The sequence below is a fragment of the Mirounga leonina genome, unplaced genomic scaffold, assembly GCF_011800145.1.
Source record: "Mirounga leonina isolate KUSES-001 unplaced genomic scaffold, KU_Mleo_1.0 Mir_176, whole genome shotgun sequence".
Taxonomy (NCBI): domain Eukaryota; kingdom Metazoa; phylum Chordata; class Mammalia; order Carnivora; family Phocidae; genus Mirounga; species Mirounga leonina.
Genome location: NW_023270454.1, coordinates 44,935,304 through 44,961,640, shown reverse-complemented (window position 1 = coordinate 44,961,640; position 26,337 = coordinate 44,935,304). Strand labels below are relative to the sequence as shown.

General features: G+C 39.7%; 2 protein-coding genes across 11 annotated transcripts in view; one reads left to right on the top strand and one right to left on the bottom strand.

Moving 5' to 3' along the window:
- Window positions 1-14,173, top strand: part of NOCT (nocturnin) — a 31,343-nt gene extending 17,170 nt beyond the window's left edge. The window contains exons 1-3 of one of the 3 annotated variants that reach the window (XM_035023057.1): window positions 6,260-7,306; window positions 8,677-8,946; window positions 10,794-14,173. In XM_035023057.1, the coding sequence (XP_034878948.1) occupies window positions 8,685-8,946; window positions 10,794-11,629 (1,098 nt within the window). In that variant the 5' untranslated portion in view covers window positions 6,260-7,306; window positions 8,677-8,684 and the 3' untranslated portion in view covers window positions 11,630-14,173. Of the gene's footprint in view, window positions 1-6,259; window positions 7,364-8,676; window positions 8,947-10,793 lie in introns of those variants that run through there. The other 2 variants (XM_035023056.1, XM_035023055.1) reach the window with 2 other exon arrangements.
- A 6,690-nt stretch (window positions 14,174-20,863) lies between these two features.
- ELF2 (E74 like ETS transcription factor 2) overlaps window positions 20,864-26,337 on the bottom strand; it is a 108,334-nt gene continuing 102,860 nt past the window's right edge. For all 8 annotated transcript variants that reach the window (XM_035023054.1, XM_035023046.1, XM_035023047.1 and 5 more), the window contains 3 exons: window positions 24,744-24,936; window positions 23,541-23,888; window positions 20,864-23,197 (listed from right to left, as the gene is read on the bottom strand). In XM_035023054.1, the coding sequence (XP_034878945.1) occupies window positions 22,570-23,197; window positions 23,541-23,888; window positions 24,744-24,936 (1,169 nt within the window). In that variant the 3' untranslated portion in view covers window positions 20,864-22,569. The remainder of the gene's footprint in view (window positions 23,198-23,540; window positions 23,889-24,743; window positions 24,937-26,337) is intronic.

Below are 26,337 nucleotides of genomic sequence, written 5' to 3'. Positions count from 1 at the left end.
ACTATAGTTGTTTATCCATTCACAAGGTGAGGGCCTTTCTCGATTGCTTCCAATTTGGGGTGATTATTAAAACTGCTTCTTAACATTTGTGTACATATTTTTTGCATGAACATAAGTTTTCCGTTCACTGAGGTAAAATACCTATGGGCATGAGTTTTGAGCCATATGGTAAGTCTATGTTTAATTTGTAAAAACCTGCCAAACTGTCTTCCAGAGGAGCTGTACGTGGGAAGCAATAAATGGCAGTTTGTGAAGGAGTGGTATTTCATATTTCAATGTTTGATAGACACACCAGTAAAGCCATCAGGGCCTGGGCTTGATAATGCAGTATCTTTGCTGCCCTAGTTGAAATACTCCCATAGAGCTCGAGGGGCTGGGGGGATGAGCTCCGGTGCAGGAATGACACAGATTACACAGTTCTTACCTGAAGTGCACTAGCTTCTGTGAATAAAAGCTTCTCTTTGCTATATGCCTTTGGTCTATATCCAGAGGATTGGAGTAGTTGGTTTTGACAGTTCTGTTCAGGTTTATAGTGCTTTTGGGGAGAGGATTTGTGGGCTTCCTCGTGCCTATCATGTCCAGGGTCTCCTGCTTCAGTGGTTTTCCCTCTATTGTGTCACCCCCACTAGCAAACAAACATATAATAGCCTCCAAAAATTCTCTTGCCTCCATCTCTAGCCACAACTCCATTTCTCTCCTCTTTCAGGGCAGAATTTCCTCAGATTACTTCTCTGCTCTGTCCTATTTCCTCTTTTCCCCACAACTCCACCAAAAATTGGAAATCACTCTTGTTAAAGCCACTCAAGTCTTCCGTGTTGCTAAATCCAGATGGTCGGTCTGTATTTTTCTTGAACTATCAGGAGCATTTGACACAGGAGGTAACTACAGCTACTTCAAGGATGAAACACTTTCTTTACTTTGTTCCCAGGAAGATCATGCTCCCTTTCTTCTTTTCCAACTTCTCTGGCATGCCATCCTCAAGATTTTCACCACATCTTCCCCAATTTGCCCCAGAGCTCAGTCCTTGGACCTGTTTTCTCTCTTAACTCACTTTAGTCTCAAGTGTCCACTAACTTCTCCCAAACATTTATTTCCAGTTTGCTCCTCTCTCCTAAGCCTCAGTCATATCTAATTACCAAACTCCTATTTTCTGCCAACCCCATCAAATCTTCCTAGCCGGTACTTGCAACTTTCATCTTTCTAATTGCTCTGCTGGCAACCTTTGGGACTCTTTTGGTTATTCTTTCTCTCTCAAACCATATCCAGGTTATCATTAAAACTTACTGGCTCCAATTAGAATTTTTCCAGAATCCAGCCACTTTAACTGCTATCACTAGTCAGAGCCACCACTGTCTTTTGCCTGGATGATTATTAATTGTCCTCTAATGGGTTTTCTCTGTCTGCCCTTAGTTCCCTACAGTGTAATGTTTTGGGGGGTTTTTTTAAAGATTTTTATCTGACAGCGTGCACCCGCAAGCAGAGGGAGCAACAGAGGGAGAGGGTGAAGCAGGCTCCCCACCGAGCAGGGAGCCGGATGTGGGACTCATCCCAGGATCCTGGGATCCTGATCTGAGCTGAAAGCAGATGCTTAACAAAATGAGCCACCCAGGCATCCCCAGTGAGATTTTTTTTTTTTTTTAATGTAAATCAGATTCTTACTCCTGCTTAACATTCTCCAGTGGCTTCCCATATCAGATAAAAGCTCAAGTCCTTAGAATGGACTACAATGGGCTATATAATCTGCCCCCCTGTCCTCACTGCCTCCCTGACCTCATCGTTTTATTCAGTGTGTTGCTATTTATCAGCCTTGCCAAGCATGTTCCTTTCTCAGGCCCTTTGCATTTGCTGTTCTGTCCAGAATGTTCTTCCATTGTGTCTACATTAAGACTTCAGATTTATTTCCTTACCACCTTCAGGTCTCTGCTCAAATTCCATCTTTTAGTGAGACTTCCTGCATCCCACGTAAATAGCAACTCCCCACCTGCTAGCATTCCCTATTTCCTCTTCCTCCTTTATTTTTCTCCATAGCACTTTTCACCATATGACCATCGTCTTGTATTTCCCCACTGCAGTGCAAGCTTAGAGGACAGAGGACAGAGATCTTAGTCTGTTTGTTCACTGATCTACCTCCAGTGGGATAGAGTACTAGTCTGGTGTCCAGTGTGCGTATGTGTGTTTGGGAGAGAGAGGCAAGAAATTATGGTGGCTACCTATCTATGATGGACCAAGTAAGTGGTTTACTCAGGAATTAAAGCTCCATATTTTAAGTCTTATTTTTTTACAGTCTTTCTGATTATTGTTACCTGTCCTGATTGTTTTAACCCTTACTATACCCTATACCCTAGTAAGCACTCAGTTTTTCTCTATTAGTTGATGTGTATTAATCTTTCCCCAAATACTTGGTAACTTCTCGGGAGAAAAGATAACATGTATCTTACTGGTATGAAGTGCCCTTTTCAAAGCTCAGAGAATAGGGAAATAAGGATGTAAAATCAACATACTGCTGGTAAATTATCCCAGAGGACTGTGAGATTAGATTATGAAGATTAAAGTTTTGCCCCAGACCACACCCAAGAGAGTGAAAGGTAGAGGTGATTCAATTGCAGAGTGTGCTGTGAGGACACAGCCTGACACATAGGGGGCCCTCGAGTGTGCAGGAGAAGGTGGACTGGTAGAGACATCTTTCAGAATCATCTGGCTCTCTCCTAATTCAGACTCACTATACCACAGGTTAATTTGTTAATCAGCTTCCTAGGTACTTTAGTATTAGAAGGCATGTGCTATGTCACTTTGTTACTACATAACTTGATACTCACATTTGCATTAGTCCACCTTAGGGACCAATCCTTTAGTTCCTGTAAGATCTAAGCAACAGAGACAGGACTGTAATAAATACTCCTTAATAATATCCCTCTACCTAGTCTCTTATTTGAAACTGAGCCTAATGACATCTTTCTCAGGTAAATGAATCTGCAGTGAAATAAGAACAAAAGGTCTGTGCTAGTAAAACTTTTTTTTTTTTTTAAGATTTTTTTTTTATTAATTTATTTGAGAGAGAGAATGAAATAGAGCATGAGACAGGGGAGGGTCAGAGGGAGAAGCAGACTCCCCGCCGAGCAGGGAGCCCGATGCGGGACTCGATCCTGGGACTCCAGGATCATGACCTGAGCCGAAGGCAGTCGCTTAACCAACTGAGCCACCCAGGCGCCCCATGTGCTAGTAAAACTTTTTTAAAGGCTATTTTCAGTGCATTCCATACCTAAGTACAGTTGACTCTTGAACAACATAGGGAGGGTGGGGGAACTAAACCCCTGCACAGTCAAAAATTTGCATGTAAGATTTGACTCCCCTAAAACTTTACTAATAGCCTGCTGTTGACCAGAAGCCTTACTGATAACATACACAGTTGATTAGCACATATTTTGTATGTTATTTGTATATTCGTATAATAAAGCTAGCTAAAGAAGGTGCTATTAAGAAAATCATAAGAGAAAATACACTTAGTACTGTACTATAAAAAACCCACATATAATTGGATCACATGTTTAAGCCTGTGTTGTTCAGTTAGCTGTACTGTTAACACATGAAATTGTCCATCCTGGGTCTCAAATAGAGGAATGGTACGTGCAAGTTTTGTTTTGTTTTTAATTTTGTCAGCGTGCACGAGAGCAAGAGCACACGGGGTTGGGGGAGCAGAAGAAGAAGCGGGCTCCACGCTGAGCAAAGAGCCCGATGTGGGACTTGCTCCCAGGACCCTGGGATCATCACCTGAGCCAAAGGCAGACGCTTAACCGACTGAGCCACCCACGTGCACGTTTTCTTAATAGAAATATGTATGTCTCTAGTACAAATAATAGAGATGTTATTTTGAAGTTGCCACCTATTGTAACCTAGATGCATTTTTCCGAAAATTCTTGAGGAAATTAGGATCCTTTAACAAGCCCTCATTTGAAAGGTCTGTAAGCAGGTCTAGAGAGTTGTGCACAGCTAAACAGTTATAGAACAGCACTGGGATTGGTCTGTGGATACCTATCCCATTCAAGGCCTTACTACTTAGCCATGCTACAGTGTGTTCTTCATCTTTTTTGCTGCAAAGCTTTGTCTTTTGAGGGTAGTTTTAATTTTTGAAAACCACCAGAACACTTTGAGAGGCCCAGCCACAAATAAGATGATCAAATTTAATAATCTGCTGGTGGTCCAAAATGAGTTGGCTTTGGCAAGAGTGTTTTCCTTGAGTGTGTGGCTAATAGCCTATAAATGCATTTTCAAAACTAAACCGAAAAAAGGACAACAGAATGATGGAATTAGAATATTTATTTGCTTCCTTTCACATCTACACAACAGTGTCAGAATAACAACCCAAATACTACCACTACTGATTATGATCACTGAAAAGTTTATAATTTTTTTTTTAAAGATTTTATTTATTTATTTGACAGAGAGAGACACAGCGAGAGAGGGAACACAAGCAGGGGGAGTGGGAGAGGGAGAAGCAGGCTTCCCGCAGAGCAGGAAGCCCGATGCGGGACTCTATCCCAGGACCCTGGGATCATGACCTGAGCCGAAGGCAGCCGCTTAACGACTGAGCCACCCAGGCGCCCCAAAGTTTATAGTTTTTTTAAGTTTATTTTTCAATTTTTTTTGTAACCTCTACACCCAGTGTGGGGCTCGAATTCACAACCCTGAGATCAAGAATTGCATGTTCTTCCAACTGAGCCAACCAGGTGCCCCCAGTTTGAAATTTTTTAATTGAATATATTTTCCTCATTCTGGTCCCTGCCCCCCCTTTCAGTTGTATTAAGTCTTCATAAGTTCCTTGTGGGATCACATAGGCATTATATATTGTATTCTCTCAACCTCATTTAGACTTGATTTTCTAAGTAGCTGTGTGTTTAATGCTTACCACCCATCTTATATCTAAGTCTTGCTGATCATTTTGTTCTGAATTTGTGCTTTAGTTCCAGAGGTGGCAAAAATTTTTCTGCCAAGGACTGGATAGTAAACATTTAGGCTTTGAAGGCCAAAAGTGATTCTATTCCATATTGTGTATGTGTGTGTGTGTGTGTCTGTTTGTGTGTTTATTTTTTTTAAGGATTTTATTTGAGAGAAAGAGAGAAAGACCACGAGATGGGGGAGGATCAGAGGGAGAAGCAGATTCCCTGCTGAGCAGGGAGCCAGATGCAGGACTCCATGCTGGGACTCCAGGATCATGTTTATGTGTTTAACACCCCTTTAAAACCATTCCTAGCTCGAGGACTATACAGAAATACCTCTGGCTACAGTTTGTCAACCCTGCTCTATAGTTTCCTCAAGAAGGGCTCATGGAGGGGCGCCTGGGTGGCTCAGTTGGTTAAGCGACTGCCTTCGGCTCAGGTCATGATCCTGGAGTCTCGGGATCGAGTCCCACATTGGGCTCCCTGCTCGGCGGGGAGTCTGCTTCTCCCTCTGACCCTCCCGCCTCTCATGTGCTCTCTCTCTCTCAAATAAATAAATAAAATCTTTAAAAAAAAAAAAAAGGAAGAAGAAGAAGGGCTCATGGAGTCAGTATTCCAGTGTTGCTGGATATAAATTCCTTGTTCATATATAGATGAGCCATATATAAAAAGTTTGAGTTACATATTTAAAATACGTACCTTCAGGGGCGCCTGGGTGGCTCAGTCGTTAAGCGTCTGCCTTCGGCTCAGGTCATGGTCCCGGGGTCCTGGGATCGAGCCCCCATCGGGCTCCCCGCTCCGCGGGAAGCCTGCTTCTCCCTCTCCCAGTCCCCTGCTTGTGTTCCCTCTCTCGCTGTATCTCTCTCTGTCAAATAAATAAAATCTTTAAAAAAATAAAAAATAAAAAAAATAAAATATGTACCTTCATTTTCTCTTGGCATAAAACATTGCAGTTGCAGTCTCATGATAGCCTAATTTTATTTTCCTTATAAGTTACTTGGACGTTTTTGCCTAGATGCCCAAGGGATTTATTTCTTTTTCTTTACAGTCCAGTTGGTGTTGGTCATTCTGGGTTGATATTCTCAGGTATGTGATGTGTTTTTCAGTATGTAGTTTTGAGTAATTTTTTCAGTTTTTTTTTTCTTTTTTTAGAATAAAAAGATAAGGCAGACCTTTATGTATCTGATGTTTAAATATATCGATGATACATGCCTTTTTTTAACCTTATATAATTTTTTATTTTAAACCATTTCATTTTTTTTCCAGCTTAATTGAGATATAATTGACAGATAAAATAGTATATATTTAAGGTATACCACATGTTTTGGTATACATATACATTGTGAAATTATTACCTCAACCAAGCTAATTAACACATCTGTCACCTCATTTACCTTGTATGTGTTGAGATCACTTAAGATCTATTCTCTTAAAAGAGTTCAAGAATACAATACAGTATTAACTATAGTTACCATGCTGAAATTATATCTCCAGAACTTAATTCAACCCTGCATGATTGAAATTTTTTACTCTCAAAAGTTTTCTTGATTTACATGTACTTTTTAGTATTTGTTTCATTTCCTTGCATTGGTTTTCTTGCTACAGAATTCCTGATACCCAAATATTGGATCTTTGCTTAGGTTAAGCACATAATATTTACCACTATCTCTCAAATGCTCTATCTCCTAATTCTCTTTGTTGCCTTATTTCTGAGTTTCCTAATTCTGATTTAGGCTATTCTCTCATTTTCTTAATGACTTTTAGCTCATTTGCAATAAGATAGTTTTGATTTGGTTCCTGGGCATGTCTTTCTGGTATGCTTTCATTGTCTGAAATGGATGTTTTTCTGTTCCTTATTCTCTTTATGTGAAGGTTTTTCTAACTTTTTAGAAGGAGGTGCTATTCAAGATGGTTTTTCTGGCTTCACATAACTCCTCAAATACATAAACTCCTGTTGGACACTATTACTCTCTTTTTCATGCTCATTTTTATGTACTTGCTTTTTATCACAATAACCACCCAAAACTCAGCTTGACAAAGATACATCAAAAAGATGTGGAGCAGTCCTGTTGAAACTAAAGGACATCCGGCTAGTGGTGTGCTTAGAGGTTGACCTAGGTCAAACATTGCCATATGTTTCACATGTAAGATGGCCCGTGGTGCCCCTTGAGTTTGCTGTGCTGCCTGTGTGACTTTTGGGTTTACAGCTGGGGTGGTGCTACTCTTCTGGAGAGACGACACTTGAGAAACCAACTGGGAAGACCTTTAACTTCTTTTTTTCTTAAAAACTAGAAGTACAGAAGAAAGATTTTCAAAGTTGTACTACCAGCCAAGAAGAAAATTTCTTCCTTTGGACCCATGTACTCAGATAGGCAAGCAGATTGATTAAAAAGAATTTAATATATTCAGATTAAACACTTTGGAAACAGGTGTGTGCATGCATTGGCGCATGTATGTGTGTGAGAGAATGAACGGGCTTGCTTCAAGATGCACGTACACTTAAATGTATGATGTGTTTCTTTGCCTTAATCTAGTAGTCTTACTGGGGGAAAAAACTACAACCACACTGAGTTGATGAAAAGGGACAATAGAGAGCATGCTTGCATGCTTATTGACCTTGATGTTTAAGGACATTTGTTGGTAAATATTTGGACTTGCCTTTATGACCTGCCACAGTGAATATGATTGACTGCTGGTTTCAGATGCAGTCAATCAGCCTGCCAGATAATGTTTTTATAAGAAAACTGTGTGTCTTTATCAAGAGAAGGCAGGCAAATCTTGATTCCTCCACACGATTCACCCTACACAGAATCTTGGGAGGTGGTTCTCAGTAAAACTTGACCCTAATTTATACTGTAATGAAGAGTAAAAAAGAGCAATCACCTGCTTACAGGTAGAACTTCCCTCAGGCTAGTTAGTGGGAGATTGTGCTCTCCTCTCCTAAGTGCATTATAATCTATCAGGATAAAAAGTGAAGCACTGGAAAATGCACTGAGCAGACGTGCCTCCTGCTGCCCTCCATACCATTTCTCCTTTCAGAATCCCAGCACCGGTGGGCAACCTTCTCTTACCCCTTCTACCTCCAACCCTTTTTCTGGATTCTTAAAAAATCTGGCAGTTGATATTATAGGCTGTATTGCTCGGTGATGTTCAGAGTCCTACAGAAAGCCAGAGCCCTGACGGATAGTTAACATCTAAGAGAAATGGGTACAGATTTAACCCAGCTGTTACTTTCCGTAGCAGAGGGATCTGTATGGATGAGGTAGCCAGAGTAGCAGCCTGGCTTTTCTCCAGGCTTATCATGGGCTTTCTAACATTTGGCTCTTTACAAACTGGCCTTCACGTTTTTATTAAAATATTTAGAAAAAAAGGAACGTGGATTCTGTTGAGCCATGCTTTCATAATAAGACTAGGTTTATAAATTATAAAGACAAATCCTAAATTAGAAGGGACCATAAAGATCAAGGTATTTCTCCCTTAAAAGAATTATCCTAGTTAATCAGAGACCAATTTTAACATTAGTATTTCAGTTAACCTGTCCTAGTAGAAAGTTAGAACCTGGAAACTCCTTTAAGCCACCTCTGCGGACATGGCTTCATACATGAACCTGGGAACATTGCCCTCAGTCGAGTTCTTGGCTTTTATGGACAGTAAATGTTTTATCTTCTAGTTGAGCTGAGTGACAGTGGAAGAAAGGCAGAAAAAGGAGCTGAGTGTATAATTGTGCTTTCCTCTCCTGTAGTGTGTTCCATGGGAAACGGTACGAGCAGACTCTATAGTGCTCTCGCCAAGGCACTGAACAGCAGTGCTGCCTCCCAGCACCCAGAATATTTGGTGTCACCTGACCCAGAACATCTGGAGCCCATTGATCCTAAAGAACTCCTCGAGGAATGCAGGGCTGTCCTGCACACTCGACCTCCCCGGTTCCAGAGGGATTTTGTGGATCTGAGGACAGATTGCCCCAGTAGCCACCCACCTATTCGGGTCATGCAATGGAACATCCTCGCCCAAGGTATGCCTGATGCTTTTGTACCTGAGCTGTGAAGTTTGCTATGACTGCCTGGAGCACTGATGTGTTATGTGGAGGGAGGAGGTGTGGGCAGATAGAGATGTAGGAGGATGAAGTGACTTAGGGCAGCACGAGGAGCTCCCAGAAGGGGAAGGTAAGAAAGAAGGCCGTCCGGTTTCCAGGAATAAATCCAGCACTCAAGATTTATACCTTACCTTCCATGTTTAAAGGACCCTTTTTTTTTTTTTTTTTTAAGATTTTATTTATTTGACAGAGAGAGACACAGTGAGAGAGGGAACACAAGCAGGGGGAGTGGGAGAGGGAGAAGCAGGCTTCCCGCCGAGCAGGGAGCCCGATGCGGGGCTCGATGCGGGGCTCGATCCCAGGACTCTGGGATCATGACCTGAGCTGAAGGCAGACGCTTAATGACTGAGCCACCCAGGTGCCCAGGACCCTGTCTTTTATCAGCCTCAAACTTTCTGTTGCCTCCAACTCCCAGTCCACAGCGCTAAGATAGCATTTGTAAGGGAGAAACAGAATCTGCTGAACGGGTAACAGGTCGAACTTTCTGCAAGGAATGGGAGCTCTGTGGTTGGCGGTGAGTCTGGGTCTCACTGCCAGATTCCCACCCATATGCGTCTGTATAACTTGAGGTCAAAGGGATATTGCTTTAGTTCTCTGTTGATTAAGATGTTCCTTTGTTATGGTAGAAAGGACACGTTTCCTAGGCCTGCTGAATTAAAAAGATGTATCATTGAACTCTCTGTAGTGTTGCCTTTCAATGTAGCAGTTGAAATCATAAGAAAAAGAAACAAAGGCAGCTTTTTAAAGAAGGGCATATACCCTGATTTTCAATTTTAGATTTGTTTTTCTTTCCCGTAGGTGTTCGTCCATAAGTAGGAAAAGCTGCCTATTTAAGATAGGTTCCATATCACTTCATATGGCTCGTTATAGGGTTAAAATTAGTGTATAGATGGGGCGCCTGGCTGGCTCAGTGAGTAGAGCATATGACATTACTTGTAGACATTACTTAAAATAGTCTTTTTTTAAAAAGTTAGCATATGGGTGCCTGGGAGGCTCAGTCGGTTGAGTGGCTGCTTTTGGCTCAGATCATGATACCAGGGTGTTGGGATTGAGACCCCCATCGGGCTCCCTGCTCAGTAGCAAGTCTGCTTCTCCCTCTACCCCTCCCCCTGCTCGTGATCTCTCGCTCCCTCACCCTCTCAAATAAAGTAAAATCTTTAAAAAGAAAGTTTGCATATGAAGTTAAATATATTTATTTCATCTGACATAGTTTCTACCCCAGGAATTGTAAAGAACACTGTTTAAGGCTCAAACTTAAAAATCGCAAGATTTTTTGTCCTAGAATATAGTCACACGAAACAGTTTTAATATGAAAGAAAATAAATTGCTTGCCTTATCTCGATATTAAGAGGTTATTTAGGTTGGTAGGTTTTGTTTTGGTTTTAGGGTTTTTTGGACGGAGAGAGAGAGAGAGCGCATGCATGTACGTGTACACATAAGCGGGGGGTGGGTAGAGGGAGAGAAAATCTGAAGCAGGCTCCACCCTCAAGAGCAGAGCCCAGTGCAGGGCTCAGTCTCACGGCCCTGAGACCATGATCTCAGCCAAAATCAAGAGTCGGACGCTTAACTGACTGAGCCACCCAGGCGCCCCAGTTTGGTTGGTTAATACAATTTAGACAGAAGAATCACCCAAAGTATCTTGAAGTAGAGAAAGCATTCTGAGGGTCTTGAGTAGTGTTAAACTGAAGGAAACTTCCAGGTACTTAGCTACTATAGAACCATGACTTCTAAGTACCTGTGACAATTGACTGGCTTTTTTATTTCAGCTCTTGGAGAAGGAAAAGACAACTTTGTACAATGCCCTGTAGAAGCACTCAAGTGGGAAGAAAGGAAATGTCTCATCCTAGAAGAAATCCTAGCCTACCAGCCCGATATATTGTGCCTCCAAGAGGTGGACCACTATTTTGACACCTTCCAACCACTCCTCAGTAGATTGGGCTATCAAGGCACGTTTTTCCCAAAGCCCTGGTCACCTTGTCTAGATGTAGAACACAACAATGGACCAGATGGCTGTGCCTTGTTTTTCCTCCAGAACCGATTCAAGCTAGTCAACAGTGCCAATATTAGGCTGACAGCCATGACATTGAAAACCAATCAGGTGGCCATTGCACAAACTCTAGAATGCAAGGAGTCCAGTCGACAGTTCTGTATTGCTGTCACCCACTTAAAAGCACGTACTGGTTGGGAACGATTTCGCTCAGCTCAAGGCTGTGACCTCCTCCAGAACCTGCAGAACATCACTCAAGGAGCCAAGATTCCCCTTATTGTTTGTGGGGACTTCAATGCAGAGCCAACAGAGGAGGTCTACAAACACTTCGCTTCCTCCAGCCTCAACCTGAACAGTGCGTACAAGCTGCTGAGCCCTGATGGGCAGTCAGAACCCCCGTATACGACCTGGAAGATCCGGACGTCAGGGGAATGCCGGCACACGCTGGATTATATCTGGTACTCTAAACGTGCTCTGAGTGTGAGGGCAGCTCTTGATTTGCTCACTGAAGAACAGATTGGACCCAACCGGCTACCATCTTTTAATTATCCTTCAGACCACCTATCTCTAGTGTGTGACTTCAGCTTTAATGAGGAACCTGATGGACTTTTATAAATGCTTGTCTTTTTAATCACAAGAGTCTTAACCAGGGATGTTTCAGGAAACTAAAATAGGATAAGAAGTTGCCCGAGGAAGGATTCCCAGTTTCTTTTGTCATTTTCCATGTTTCCAGCATGCCCTTGGGAAGGAATCCCATTAGTCCACAAACCTTTTCCATTAAACCTGCAGCAAAGAAGGTGTTTGCACTCCAGTTTTGGCTTGTATTATTTTCTTTCCCTTAGCATTACATTTGGATCATTTAAGGGCATTAGAAATGAGGCTTGTTTTGTAGCTTTTTCAGTTTAAGGATGCTTTATAAAAATAGACTTGCTTGAGTCCTCCATAATTAGTAAGTATATAGGAGCAATTTCTCTAGATAGCATTTCAAGTTATTTATTTGTAGTTTTTAAAATGTCAGCAAGATATGCATGGCAATATTTATTTTTTTATATTTTCATATAAGATTAAATAAATATAGCATTGTGAATGTTTTAAAACCATGCAAAACATAAGTTATAGAGTAATTTATAGTGATTTTCTTAAATCTCTAAGATCTTTTTATTTGGGGTCTAACAATAGTAGTGTATAAAGGGACTATGTAGCCTGACAGGGTTTTTTGTTTATTTAAGTGGAAATATCAGGTCTCCTTGATACTTTCTTCATAAGTAATCCTTGCTATGCCTCCATGTTCCCATTATTGTGTTTCTTAGATTCCATAGTCTTCATTATTGAATCACTGTTAGGCATTTATAGCTTTCCATTGGAATGCTATGATACACATTTGAGGTCACTCAGTGTCTGTTTGTATTGGACTGTGCTTTTCACACTAGGTTATTTAGGAACTCTTATGTGGCAGTAGCTAAGAAAGTAAGTGGGGCCTTCTTTTCAGAGATAGGAAACTAGAAAGCCTATTAATGAGGCTATTCTTAAAATCTCCTAAGAGAGCCAAGTGGCTAGTTCAAAATGTCTAGAAAGAAGAATGTTAAAAAGTTAGAAAGATAACTTGGAATTCTCTTCCATAAGAAATAAAAGCGGTACAAGATAACAGGTGAAGCCCCTTTCAAGCAAAATCCCAACAAATAACCTATTGGTAATAAATTGATAAATACTTTAACCCATGAGTTGTAAATACTTAAGAATAATAAATGGTCTTTTAAAGCTAGTGATTTTAATATCTTGTCTTTTTAGTCCAAAAAGAATCTGGGAGTAGATTTGATCTTTTAATACTGTTAACACGGTGACCCACTGTATCCATTTACACACAGACCTTCATTTTGCACATTGAAGGCACCTATGCCGTGCTTATGTAATGTCTCTAGGGGTCACGGGTGGAGTCCCACAAAATGGCTCACCCACATATTCTGCAGTGGAACTACTTTTGAGATAAATGAGGTTTTCAGTACATTGTATACAAAAAATCTTGGGGCTTCCTGGAAGGAATGGCTAGCTGGAAGAACATCTGTACCAACTGTCATTTGGTTCAAATCTTAGCATGATAATGGTACCATCATCGCTGTTGAGAAACCAAACACTGATTGAAACAGGCATTAAATATTGTTTGCGTACCCCAAGGTACACCAACCGGAAGAGAAACTATCACAACGGCCCTAAGAGAGCAAATCTAGATGAGAATGAAAGCGAAAATAATGTTTGCATTTCAAATGTTGTCCACCAATATATGAATTAACAGGCTATGGGTTGAGGGTGGCTGGGAATGCTAATGAGCAAAAAAGCTGGAAATAACCATGTGATTGTAATGTGCCTATACATTAAGGAAATAGGGCAAAAATTATAATGGAACTCTCCTTCAGTTATCCTTTGGAGTTAGGGCAGTATGCTTCTGTTTGATGGTTTTGTATTTGTCTTTATTTAAAATGGAGTTATGTGAGCATTTTATGTAAACGATTTTTAGTAGTATATTAAATCTTGTTGGATTGTACTTCATATTTTATTTTTCCTTTCAAGTCTTTGTAGACACCTTTGCCTTATGGACTATCAGAGTAACCAGAAACAGAATGGTAAGTAACAAATCTGTATTCTAAATTTTTGGGCATGTTCCATTTAATGAATTTCTCTTATTCCACCCCCCTGTACCTTTTGGTTCAGCTTTTCTTTTTATATCGCATAATATTTTAACCGTGGTCATAATAAGAGTCTTAAAAGAGAAGTAAATTGTGCGTATTTGAAGAGAGAATGAGAGTGGCAATGGATTTTTTTTTTTCTTCCTCCATGCCATATTTCAGTAGATTGCCTTCTACAAGGTGAAAGGAATAGGAGTGACCACTTCATTCATTTAAGCAAAGAATAATGGTGTATACATAAGAACACATTTGAGTTCCTTACCTTTGGCTCCAAGAGTTTTCAATACGATCTTTCAACTACTCTGAATTAATTTTTTCTGCAACTACTCTTAATTTAAAATGGGGTGTAAAACATCAAATCATTTGACCAAAGCGACAGCTAATAGAAGGAGAGCCAGTATTCAGACCTAGGTCTGTCTTGACTCCAGAATGCTTGCTTCTTTCCCCACCAACATGTTCCCTTGGCCTTGAGTGAGTACAGCTGGAGACAAAAGTGATATGTGGGGGAGGAAGAGATCTGTTCAGTGAAAAATGGTCAAACATAAGGCAAATACTTCGTAGTACATATGCAATGTAGAATAGAAGCAAGATACAGAGGCCAAATCGCAGCTGAAAGAGCAGATCTCCGTTATTCTGATACAGTAAAGTAGTTACAAAGTAAAACATCTATTACTGTTTGCATACTTCTTTTTAGAAGGAAGCAGGAAGAACAGTTACTCTAATAGTGTTTCAAACTAGAGGAAGAAATTGATGTAAATATTCTATATTGGAGCCATTTTTTAAAACATCCAAGATTTTATAATAGTGAAGTGAATGTTGCATATAATTAGATAATGTGTTTTAGGCTTGAGGAAGTTTATATCCAGGATATAAATTCTAAAAAGAGATAAAAACACATGCTCATAATCCTAATTGATTTCAATTTTAGAAAAGGAAAGGCATCCAAAAAATGAATGTACTTGCAGAGCTTTTTTTAATGACAAGTATAAAAATACGGCACAGGCAAGCTTTCATCTAGAAGGGCTTAGATACCAGAGTGGGAGAGGACTGGAGCTTGGGCTTCTAAAACAAGCAGAGGGAAGGGGCGCCTGGGTGGCTCAGTCGCTAAGCATCTGCCTTCGGCTCAGGTCATGATCCCAGGGTCCTGGGATCGAGCCCCGCATCGGGCTCTGTGCTCGGCGGGAAGCCTGCTTTTCCCTCTCCCACCCCCCCTGCTTGTGTTCCCTCTCTCTGTGTCTCTGTCAGATAAATAAAATCTTTAATTAAAAAAAAAATAAAAAAATAAAACAAGCGGAGGGAAAACAAGTAACATCAAACAGAGGGGCCCGGGCTCTAAGTGAAGACAGCTCTGACCAGCATAGCCCTCAACAGGTTGCTCCATCTCTAGGGCCTCAGTTCTCTCATCCACAGAGGATTGCTTCGCACCTGCCCTGTCAACCCCATAGATTTGTGAGATGTTTGTAAAATAATATCGTAAACTGTTACATAAAATATACACAGAAGTCAATGAATCTTGCTTCAAAAGTTCAAAGCAAGAAAGGGAAGGGCATCGGACTTGATGTCTTAAAATATTCATGAATGTTGTAACAACCCAGTCTTAACTGTTCTAAGAATAATCATCTTTCAATTTGAAAATGCAGAACAAATAGGGTTAATAGAAAATTAAGCCCCAAATAGGAGAAGATTTTTTTCCTAATTGTTCTTCCAAGCATGTATGAAGTTGTAAGTGGTCTGGTTCTTTATTAATTTCATGAGAGGATGTCAACCCTACTTTGACTGGTAAAGTAAAAAATACTGCCTTTGTGTGATGAAACAGAATACTAATTCCAGGGCCTTGATCCCTAGATTTCTGTGGAAAGCTCACGTCTAAGAAAACATTCACCTAGGATTAGACATGTGGACACAGCTATTCCTCTTGACAGAATGCTAGGAAAAGCTTTGTTGCTTCTAAGCAGCTGGTAAACTGGATTATATGAATCTCATTACTGATCAACTTACCTTTTTGCTTTGGCTTCTAAGACATTCAAAACCAGACCTTATAGCTGAATTTTATTTTTTTATTTTTTTAAAGATTTTATTTATTTATTTGAGCAGAGAGAATGAGAGACAGAGAGCATGAGAGGGAGGAGGGTCAGAGGGAGAAGCAGACTCCCTGCCGAGCAGGGAGCCCGATGCGGGACTCGATCCCGGGACTCCAGGATCATGACCTGAGCCGAAGGCAGTCGCTTAACCAACTGAGCCACCCAGGCGCCCAAGACCTTATAGCTGAATTTTAATTACTGGGTGACACTTTACGATGTTGTAACAGTATGTGCTCTGTATGCTTCCATCTTTTGCCATCCTATCTTTTTTCTTTGCCTAATTTTCTCTTACCCTTTTTATTTTTTTGGCTTTCACTTATTCTTGGATTACATAAACTATCTGAAATTCTTTTGGTAATAGAATATAAATTATCTTGCTACATTAAACAGATTCGGGCATCTAGATGGAGACAGTTTGTACAAGAACGTCAAAATATGATTACAGATATTATCTAATATTATCTATAATATGGACAGACACCAATCAAGAAGGATGATAGAAGACTGGACACAGGGAACATGTCCAACATCTCACTTTGGTTTCCATAGATTGGTGAACCTGAAGAACACACAGCAAAATTCTACATTTTAAGATCTAGTTTGTGAGAAAGTAAGGATCATTACATGATAGGATAACTAACCTTCCCCCCCTCGCCCTGCCCCCCTTTTTTTTTTGGATGGGAGGGAATATAGGTTGAGGCTAAAACTAAATTGGGAGGCAGAGGAGTTCTGTTTTTAGGTCTGCCACTGATCAGCTGGACTGAGACTGAGGAGTCCCTTTTTTCCTGAACCTTAGTTTATTTGTAATATAGGCAATAGATCAGACAACCTCTAAGGTTTCTTAAAAACACTAAACTGAGGCACGTCAACACGATTTTTCTGCTGCCACAGTTCAAAAATACTGTTGCAATTTTTTGGAACTGCTTCCATATCCGGTTTTATGAAGGTCTCAAAACCAGTGTGAATTTAATACCACATCTCATTTTGAACCAAATATGGCATTACCTAGCTTGATTCACATCAGTTTATTAACCTCAAGTGACTTGGCTATTTCTAAAATTAAAATCTTCCTCAGCAGAAAACTTGCCTCTATTATTGTGTTTTAAATTTTAGGCATTGCTCCAGGAAGCAATTCAAAAGTATTTTGAACAAGGACAGCATTGTTGGCCTTAGTATATAGCTAAGACTCTTTCGTCCTTACAGAGATGTTAAATATGAGGAGACTTTAGAACTAATGAAATCTACAGTATGTAGACTTTTCAAAAACCCATTTTAATACTTAATAGATACATCTCAAACTACCTTTTTCCACTGACCATTTTAGAAAAGCCTATGTTAGGACACAGATCCTCGGACATAAAGCTTTCCTTGATTGTATCTATATGGCAGTGTGGTTCCCAAACCTGACGGCAACAATGAAATCTCCTAGAGATACTGAAAAATACTGATGCCTGCCTCCCACTCCCATACATTGTAATCTAACTGGTATGGAGTGTGACGTGAGCAACAGGATTTCTAAATCTTCCGAGGTGATTCCAATGAATGTCCTACAACTCAGAAATAATTTCCAGATTATGTAAATTGTGTTTCACCTATTACGACAGTGATGGTATCATTTCATCAAAGGAAGTCTTCTAAAATAGACGTTTTCTCCAAGTTAAACATGACTACAACGGGATGGGAAGAAACAGTATCTTGGGAGAAGACAACTGTTGGTTTATAGCCTATTTACAGTTCAGTTTTGTTTTTGATATGCAGTACTTTTTTGAGATGTATTTCCTTCAGAGAGAGCACGAGCAGGAGGGGCAGAAGGAGAGAGAATCTCAAGCAGACTCCATGTCGAGCATAGAGCTGGACACCGGGCTGCATCCCACAACCCCAAGATCATGACCTGAGCCGAAACCTAGTCGGATGGTTGACCAGCTGAGCCACCCGGCACCCCCGGAGTATTTTGCATTAAGCAGCCATGTTCTGTTATATTAAGTTCTAACTTTAGAAGTTGTGATATATTGTGTTTAAGTCCTGAACTCAGCATTAGTGCTGAGTTGCAGTGTTCAAAAAATAGTTACGGTTGCTTAAAGAGTGAAATAGATGAAAATCAAATCCATCTCCCTGCTGCCCTTGAGTTTTCAAAGCTCTGGAGGGGTAGTGCAGAAAGGCGAATCAGCACATTTGCAAAGAGTGAATAGTAACCTCATTCTCATTAGGACGGGCATCACTGTGTACTGACTTCCTACAAAATACTATCGGTTTTAATTATGGAGGACATGATTGTAACAGAGGCTGAAGTACAGATAAATCACAAGCACAGAGGGCGTGTAGAGTGAATGGGTAAAAGCTGCAATACAGGGAGAAGTGGTGGTGATGGCTGTGGAACTAATAAAGTAGGGTTATTACTCTTGCCTCCCCAAAACAATGTGCTGTGTAGTGCCCTCAGAGTAGGCGAGGTGATTTCAAATAAAAGGAGCAAGAGACACTTAGGAGATAACCCCGAAGCCAAAATGTTCTTTGTGTAGAAGTTTAGCTGATGACTTACTATTACACATGACTTACGTACAGGGATCAGAGATGCCTTCTCCATAGTGAGGTATTGCAAGGTGTCCGGCAAGCCACTGGTAATGCCCCAAGTGCCGCATCCCTTACGTTCCGCCTTCAAGGCCACCCCTCTGGTGGAATTGCCCTGGTATTTTCACTGTATCAACAATCTCTGGTTTTTTCTTTCGCCTTATTTGCTTAGCCCTTCCTGCTACGCTTGATAGCACTGCCCACCATATCTGGAAATGCTACCTCGTTTGTCCCTGTTAATTCTCTGTGAACAGTCCTTCATTTCCACTGCTGATGCCTTTTCCTCTCCCCTAACCCTTGTCTTCACATACTTTCTACTTTTCAGTCTTTAGACTCAATTCAAGGTGGACCATTCCCCAACCTTTCACGCCTATCTCAGAAATTTTTATTTTGATGTCTGTCACTTCTCAGTAAATAAAGTGAACTCCTACCTAGGTGAACGCAGAGTGGTCTGGAGAGTAGCCATCTGTTGGCCCAGTGAGGTATGGGTGTCTGGAATGTCTGTAGCCCAGAGATGACTAAAAGAGTAGCAAGAGAATAAGGCTTGGGAAGGTAGGCAGAGGCCAGATCAATGGATTTAAATGTTATGTTACACTCTGAACTTTTATGTTTTCAGGAAGAGATGTCATTGAAGAATTTATTTTTAAAAGATTTTTATCTGAGGAAGAGGGAGAGAGAAAGGGAGAACCAGACCCTCTGCTGAGCAGGGAGCCCAATGCAGGGCTCAGTCCCAGGTCCCTGGGATCATGACTTGAGCTCAAGGCAGACGCTTAACCGCCTGAGCCACCCAGGCGCCCCACCATTGAAGAATTTAAAGCAATTACAAGGGAGTGATGAAATTTGCATTTACAAGTAAGAGTAGAGGGAGGGTTGGTGAGACAAGCAGTAAAGGTTGGGAGGATGGGAAGGGAAGCTACTTAAAAGGTAACATCAATAGGATTTGGTGAATGATGGGAGGTAGGAAGTAAGGTGTCTAGAATGGTTTCTTCTGGCCTGAGTAATGGACTGCTGGTAGTGTCATTTACTGAGCTAAGAACAGATTTCAACTGGACATTCAGGAGAAAATCAGGAAATTTTGAGCAGTTAGATAAAACCACCTGAGTCTTACTACACATTTGGTAGTAAAAACTACAGGCATGAATAAAATTATCTAACCATTAAGTTGAAGTGAAATCATAATAGTAGACACTTAATAGAGTGCTTGCTATATGCCAGGCACTGGTTCTAAATCCTTAACATATTCATTTAATTCGTACACCTTTATTTCTCTCTCAAATAAAGAAGAAAATTTGAAGAAAATCTGAAGAAAAGAGACCCACAGATAGAATCTTGCTAAGTATTAACATTAAATGGGAAACTGAAGGAGAGCAAAGCAGACTAAGAAGGCAGGAAGTAAACCAGAAGAAGGATGTCATGGAAAACCAAAGAATTTTTAAGAAGTAGGCTGAGGCACAAGATCCCATGAAAAAATGAAAGTGTCTGTTTAATTTTACTACTGGATTGTTGGACCTCAGTGAGAACTGTTTCTCTTAAGCCAGAATTCAGCTACGGAAGAGAGACAGAGCAATAGGCTATAAAACTTGTTGGAACAAGGAGACCACGAAGGTATGAAAGGAGAGGAAGGCGGAGTACAGGAGGAAGGCACCCCTGCCTCCTTCCTGAAACAGATGGGTAAGGACGGATGCCAGAGGAAGTAGATGTTCTTACAGCAAAGGGTCCAGAAATGGAGGGAGTTCATAGCTCTGGACCACCATGTTCTCTATAAAGAGGTATACTGGTCATTTGGTTAAGCAGGGTAGTAAGGCTGGAATTGTTGCTGGAAACAGACCTAAGGAATAAATGGACAGACTGACTGCTTATTATTGTTCACAAACCCTAGTGAGGCTGGAATACATAGTGGCATTAAGCCATTGTTAATAAGGTTCTTCCCCAGCATACCGGCCACAAAAAAGCAAATGTTAAATTACAGTGGTTTACAGTTTGGAAGGGTTGAGGTTAAAAGCCATACCACTGAGAATTTTAATCAGAAACATTCTGACCATTATATACTGTCTACATCTGTTTCCAAACCTGGACCTTCGGTGTACTTAGAATTTCTGAGACAGAAAAATATCTAGGTAGAGTGGTGGAGATAAGCTAGGTAGTTCTGACTTAACCCAGTTAGAACCAACTAATAATAAAGTGGTGAGGGGGGAATTATTCACTCAAAATTGAAGTCTCTTTAGCTGTCCTCCATAGCACATGACTTAGATTCTTAGCAAATACGTTACCAAAACCAACACATCTGAGTGTCCAATAAGCTCAGCATTTGGAGAAAGGTGTGTAGGTAGGGTATAAGCTATATATTCTTTGCCTTCCAAAAATATCATGGAGTATGACTAAAGAAATGAAACTATAGTGCAAAAAAGAAGACAATACAATTAAGTGCCAAAGAAAACTGAAATTTTAGGAAATGTCTTAAAAGTAGGTAAAATTTGAGCTTAATTCCCAAATGGGATAAGAATCAAGTGAGTTTTTCTTTGAGCTTTTATTAAAAAGTACCATCAGGTATGTCTGGAAAAGATAAATGATTACAAAGGGGGCTATTATAAAAATCGTTTTCAACCTAAGTAGTATCTGATCAAGTGCACAATTGAAGGCCACAAAACATTAAGTATCAGTTTATTTAAATTTCTAAAAGATGTAAAAATAGACAACTTTCCTTTGTAGTAGAAAGAGCATTAAGATGTGGGGTCACAGGACCTAATTTGGTGTGAAATTAGGAAATTCATTAATCCCTCTGGTACCTCCATTTCCTAATTTGTAAAAGGGCTAGAGTATTACTTGATCTTCTTAACCCTCAAAAGGTCTGTTTGAGAAATTTCTTTAAGTGTGGCCAACATTAAAATAATAAACTCATGGTTAAGTAGAACATTATAGTTCATGATAGTAATTAGAAAATAAGTGGCAACATGCAGATATTTGCCAAATATTAATGTAATGGAACAAACAGAAGGAAAATTCTTTCACACAGTAGTTGGGAAGGAGAAATAAGACTTCTATACTTAACTAAAACAGTGTCTCTATACTAGCTTTTGAATATTGTTATAAATATCACCAGAGACCAAAACACAACATAAATTTCATTTCTATATTTCAGAAAACCTACTTGAATACACTTTGAAACAAGAGTACAACAAAATAGAATATACTTCAAATGTTGAATATACAAACTATTATAGTTCAAATCTGAACACTGGTACTTTCCCTCTTAAAACTTCAACTAAAAAAAAAAAAAAAAAAGGAAGGAAGGAAAAACAAGAACAAAAACACCAGGTATTAGAGCTACCTGACAAAAATTCATGCTGAGCCTGAACTTCCAAGTGACAGTAGGACTGAAACTGCTATGTCTGCACAGATGCCAGGACTAAGTGAGTGACACAGGCAGGTTACAGCAAAAGGCCAGAGCCAACTGTTAATTTGTCCACAATTAAGAAACTGACAGACTTAAACTACCATATAAAATGTTACATGTAAATTCTATAACAATACTGTGCTAGGTACAAGATTTTTAAAATTTTTCTTTTAATAAAAAAGCTTTACACAAACAAGCCATTAGCTTATTTCAATAAAGAAAACTGAAAATTAGTCTAAGGCCTTTGTTTTAAATCAGCTTAAGCTATATGATACTTAAAAAAAAATCGCACTAGGTCTTTTTTGCTATCCTCTTTCTGAAAAGCTTTTGGATCCATTTTCAATTCACATTCTAAAATACCTATATTAGCAGTCTTCACATAGCACCAGTTAAGTGAGTTCTGTGTGAACACAGTAATAATTGCTGGTATGCATATAAAATGCATCAAAAATTGCTCTATGTAACAATGAGATCACCCATCCCAACCCCTCCCCACTGAAAACTATATAACCTCTTACAGAGTGTTAGTGTTCCAAGTCTTAGTGTAACTGGATATTGTAGTGAGTTGCTTGGTCCCTTTCAATCCATTTTCCTTATTGACGGGTTCAGTTGTTTCCTACTGTAAGAGGCAGTTTTCTGTCAGCATCTCCGCATGTAGTTCATTTCCCACTGAAACATGGGATAGGTAATTTATTTCCAGTAAGTCTGATTGTTTTCTTAGATGCATTAAAAATGTTTTAAAGTCTTCTTTTGACTTTGCTTGATGACCTCCCTTGCAAATATTTATGTTAGTACTATCACTAACAGTCTCAAGTCCACGGTAGAGCTGCTATTTTATTTCTCACACGTCACTAGTCCTTCCGTTTTCATAGCTACAGGAAGGGCAATAGCTGAAGGCGCACTGACAACCACTACGTGGGTCACTGTCTTACTTCCGTCTGCTGGTTTTTCTTCTTGTACCAGCTGCAAAGTTTTCACGTCATGTTCCTGCTTTTTTGCCACTGCTTCTGATTTGACCTCTGGCCCCTTTATGACCGCGCTGATAACTCGCGGAGGAGTCTGGCCAGATGCCTGCTGAGTAGGCACTGATAGTCTCATTACAGGTGTACCGTGGGCTATTGAAACGGGGGTAAGTGCTCTCACAGCCAGCGGGGTTCCAACAATGTTAATGCTTCCGGACCCAGTCAGATTTGACTTTGTCTGCAGCTGACACTGTGCAAGTTGTGTAGCTGGGATGGTGATAATTTTGGCAGGCTGCATGGTGATTTTGTCTCCGTTTTCAGAAGAGGCTGGCATCACAGTAGGGATCGTCTGAATAACTACCTTGGGAGAGGTTGCTGTTGTTGGACTAGTGCTGGTTATTAACGGTGCACCTGCATTAACTGACTGAACTGCCACAGTCGAGATTTTCTGACCCAACGATGTCATTACAACAGGTACTTGCATTGCCACACGAACTGTCCTAGTAAATTCAAAAAAAGTTGATTTAATGTTAAATTAGACAATAGGTCTCTTGAGCAAGAAGATGAATGCAAACCTATCATGTACAAAACTAATGCTCCCAAATTTTACGGGTGTACTGACAATTTAGAATATATGAAATATTGTGAAACAGATCTTAAAAAACAAATGCCCACATTAAGTTCCATCTATAAAACCATAAAAACAATTCGAGTTAGTTGAGACCTCTACTTTAACAAGAACAATAAAATACATTTAAAAGATCAAACACTCTTCCAAGTCTTGATGACAGTGGGGCTTTAGACTGCTAACATTAAAAAAGGTACATAGTTTCCTTCACTGACCTTGGAGCTGCTGTTGCTGACACAGACGCGGTGGTAGTAGGAGACCTGGATGGAGGATCATGACCAGGGGAAGTGATGTTTACAACTCTAGCTACACCCTTCTCTGCCCTGGAGCAGTTCAGAGATGAGTTTTTTCCACCACGAACAGAGGTTGCTGCTTTTAGGAGACTCTCTGCAGACAGTGACACTCGTTCTAAGGATTTTTCGTCAGTAGCTGCTGCTAAATCTTCATTACAAGTTTCACTTTTGTCGTCATCTATGACCACTATGTTTTTGGGCATATCCTTGAACTGATACACAAGCCTCTGTCCTTCAACCTTTGCAAGAATACCCCTTTGGTAATAGTATCTGTAACAGAAACAGTACTAAATGAAGCAAGTGTATTATTACATCTTTTACCCCCACCCCCCACCCCCAAAACACCATGTAGAATGGACACTAACAGAAACATTCTCTTACTCCTGTTAGAGATGAGAAGGAGCTCTTACTGGCTGGGGATTGTTCAAAAGGCTAAGAACTTGGATAAGAATGAAGTTGGAACCTGGTGCCACAGTTCCTTTAACCTTTAGGTTTATAAAAGAGCTACAAGTTCTCTTTCTTAAAGGAAGTAATACAACCTAAATACCAAATATTTTACTGTATCTTATGACATCAGTAAAAATTCAACTGTGATTTACACAGGTTATAAAAACAATCTGATGTTAATGTAGAAAAATTACTTAAGCAATGCTTAGTAGAGATAAATGCGGGATATGTGAATATTGTCATATAAACTATGTGTCCATTTACAAACACCCCTAATTAGAAGAAGCCATGTACACTGCAAAGTTTTGTGGGTTTCTCAAAATTTCGTATTAAGATAAATCCATTATAACAAACTCATAGGAACTAAAAAGCTGTATTAGAAACTATTTCATTTGGGTTTAATTTCCTTAAAGGTCTTCAACTTCTCTTATTAAGGAATAGTCCTAAGTGCAAAAGCACATTTTTCTGCAAAAATGGGTTTCCAGTGATGGCTGAAATTTTAGATGTCTAGACCAAAATCTTTCTCTCCATTTACCTCCAAACCTAAGAAACTCCTCTAGAATATCCCCCCAAATTAAAGTTATAAAAAGGGGTTTTTAGAGCTTCTTTTTAAACAACTAATAGACAATACAGAAATATGTAGGTTTTATTTGAAAATTCAGTCTCTTGTGTACCTACCTCAGAGCTCGTCCCATAGTTTCATAGTTCATATCTGGCTTGTTCTTATGCTTTCCCCAAAGTTTAGAGACAGCCTTTGAATCCACAAGCTTGAATATGCCTTTTTCTCTCTGAGTCCATTTAATATACCGAGGACAAGTATTTTTATCTTGAAGTAGATCTAAAAGAAACTCCCACAAATAGGTTGTGTTTCCTTCGAAAAAATGATAAGACATTGGTTAAAAATTCATTAATATAAAGCAAATATTTAGGGGCACTTCAGTGGCTCAGTCGGTTAAGCGTCCAACTCTTGTTTTCTGCTCAGCTCATGATCTCAGGGTCATGAGATCGAGTCCCACATTGGTCTCTGCGCTGGGTATGGAGCCTGCTTAAGATACTCTCTCTCCCCCTCTCCCTCTTTGCCCCCCCCACCTCCACTCACCCTCAATCAAAAAAAAGAAAAGGCAAATATTTAATTATGCTGGACAAAAATTCATTAACTACTGGTAAAACAAATGTCCCAAGAGTCTGTCATTAAGTACTACACTATATGAGCATCACTTATACAGTGTCAAATTGTGTTGCCTAGTAAATTATATATACACTATATTTCATTATAACATAATCCTAAATATACTTGTTTGCTGGTTTTCAAAAATAATATCCTATTTATGTTTACAGTTATGATACTAATATAACAGAGAGGTCCTGGATTTTATACTATTCTACATCACCCTATCCTAAATTTTGAGTTCAGTAAAGGCAAGGCAAAGGCATAATGCATAGCACAAAGTGAACCTGAATTAAACAGAATCCAATTTATTAATTTACACAGATCTAAACCATGAATAAATTTATTTGCATCAGTATGTTTATTTTATGATCAGCCCCAATTCTATGATCAAAATTCATCAGAAGGCACTTACTTGTTGAAAAGACAAGCAATACACGGTGAAATCTGCAAAACTTTTAAGATTTTATCTTTTTTACATAATCTCCACACCCAACACAGGGCTGGAACCCACAGCCCCGAGATCAAGAGTTGCATGCTCCACCGACTGAGACAGCCAGGCACCGTGAAACTTACTTTTCTTTGATATATTTTCTTTGATTGACCTTTATGCAGGAACTCTGAAGTACATGTCTTATAAAGTACAAATTACCCATGACCCCTTTAAACATTATCTTTTCATTATCCTCTGGACCACTAGTCAATTTTCTATCAATGAGACCTACCTTCCTCTAAAAACAGGGTTGTTTTTTTTTTTTTAATTGCTAATCTCTTTCTACTGACCATACCCAGTACAGTGAAGACAAGCAATGTATTAGGATTGCATTATATATGAACAGTTGAGTAAATACATTTGTGCTTCAGTCTTAAAATATGAACTCCTTAAACAAACACTAAAAAGTAACATGGCAATTCCTTTAACTAGTCAAGTATTCATCAAATGCTAACTATATAACATCTGATCACATGACTAGCAAAATTTGAAAATGAGCTATTTCTGCAGAGTAGCATAGTTCTTCATCATACACTATGCTCAAGTGTAGTTGAGGATACAGAAGAGCATTTAAAACTTGGTCCCTGCTTCAAGGAATTTACAATTTAGTT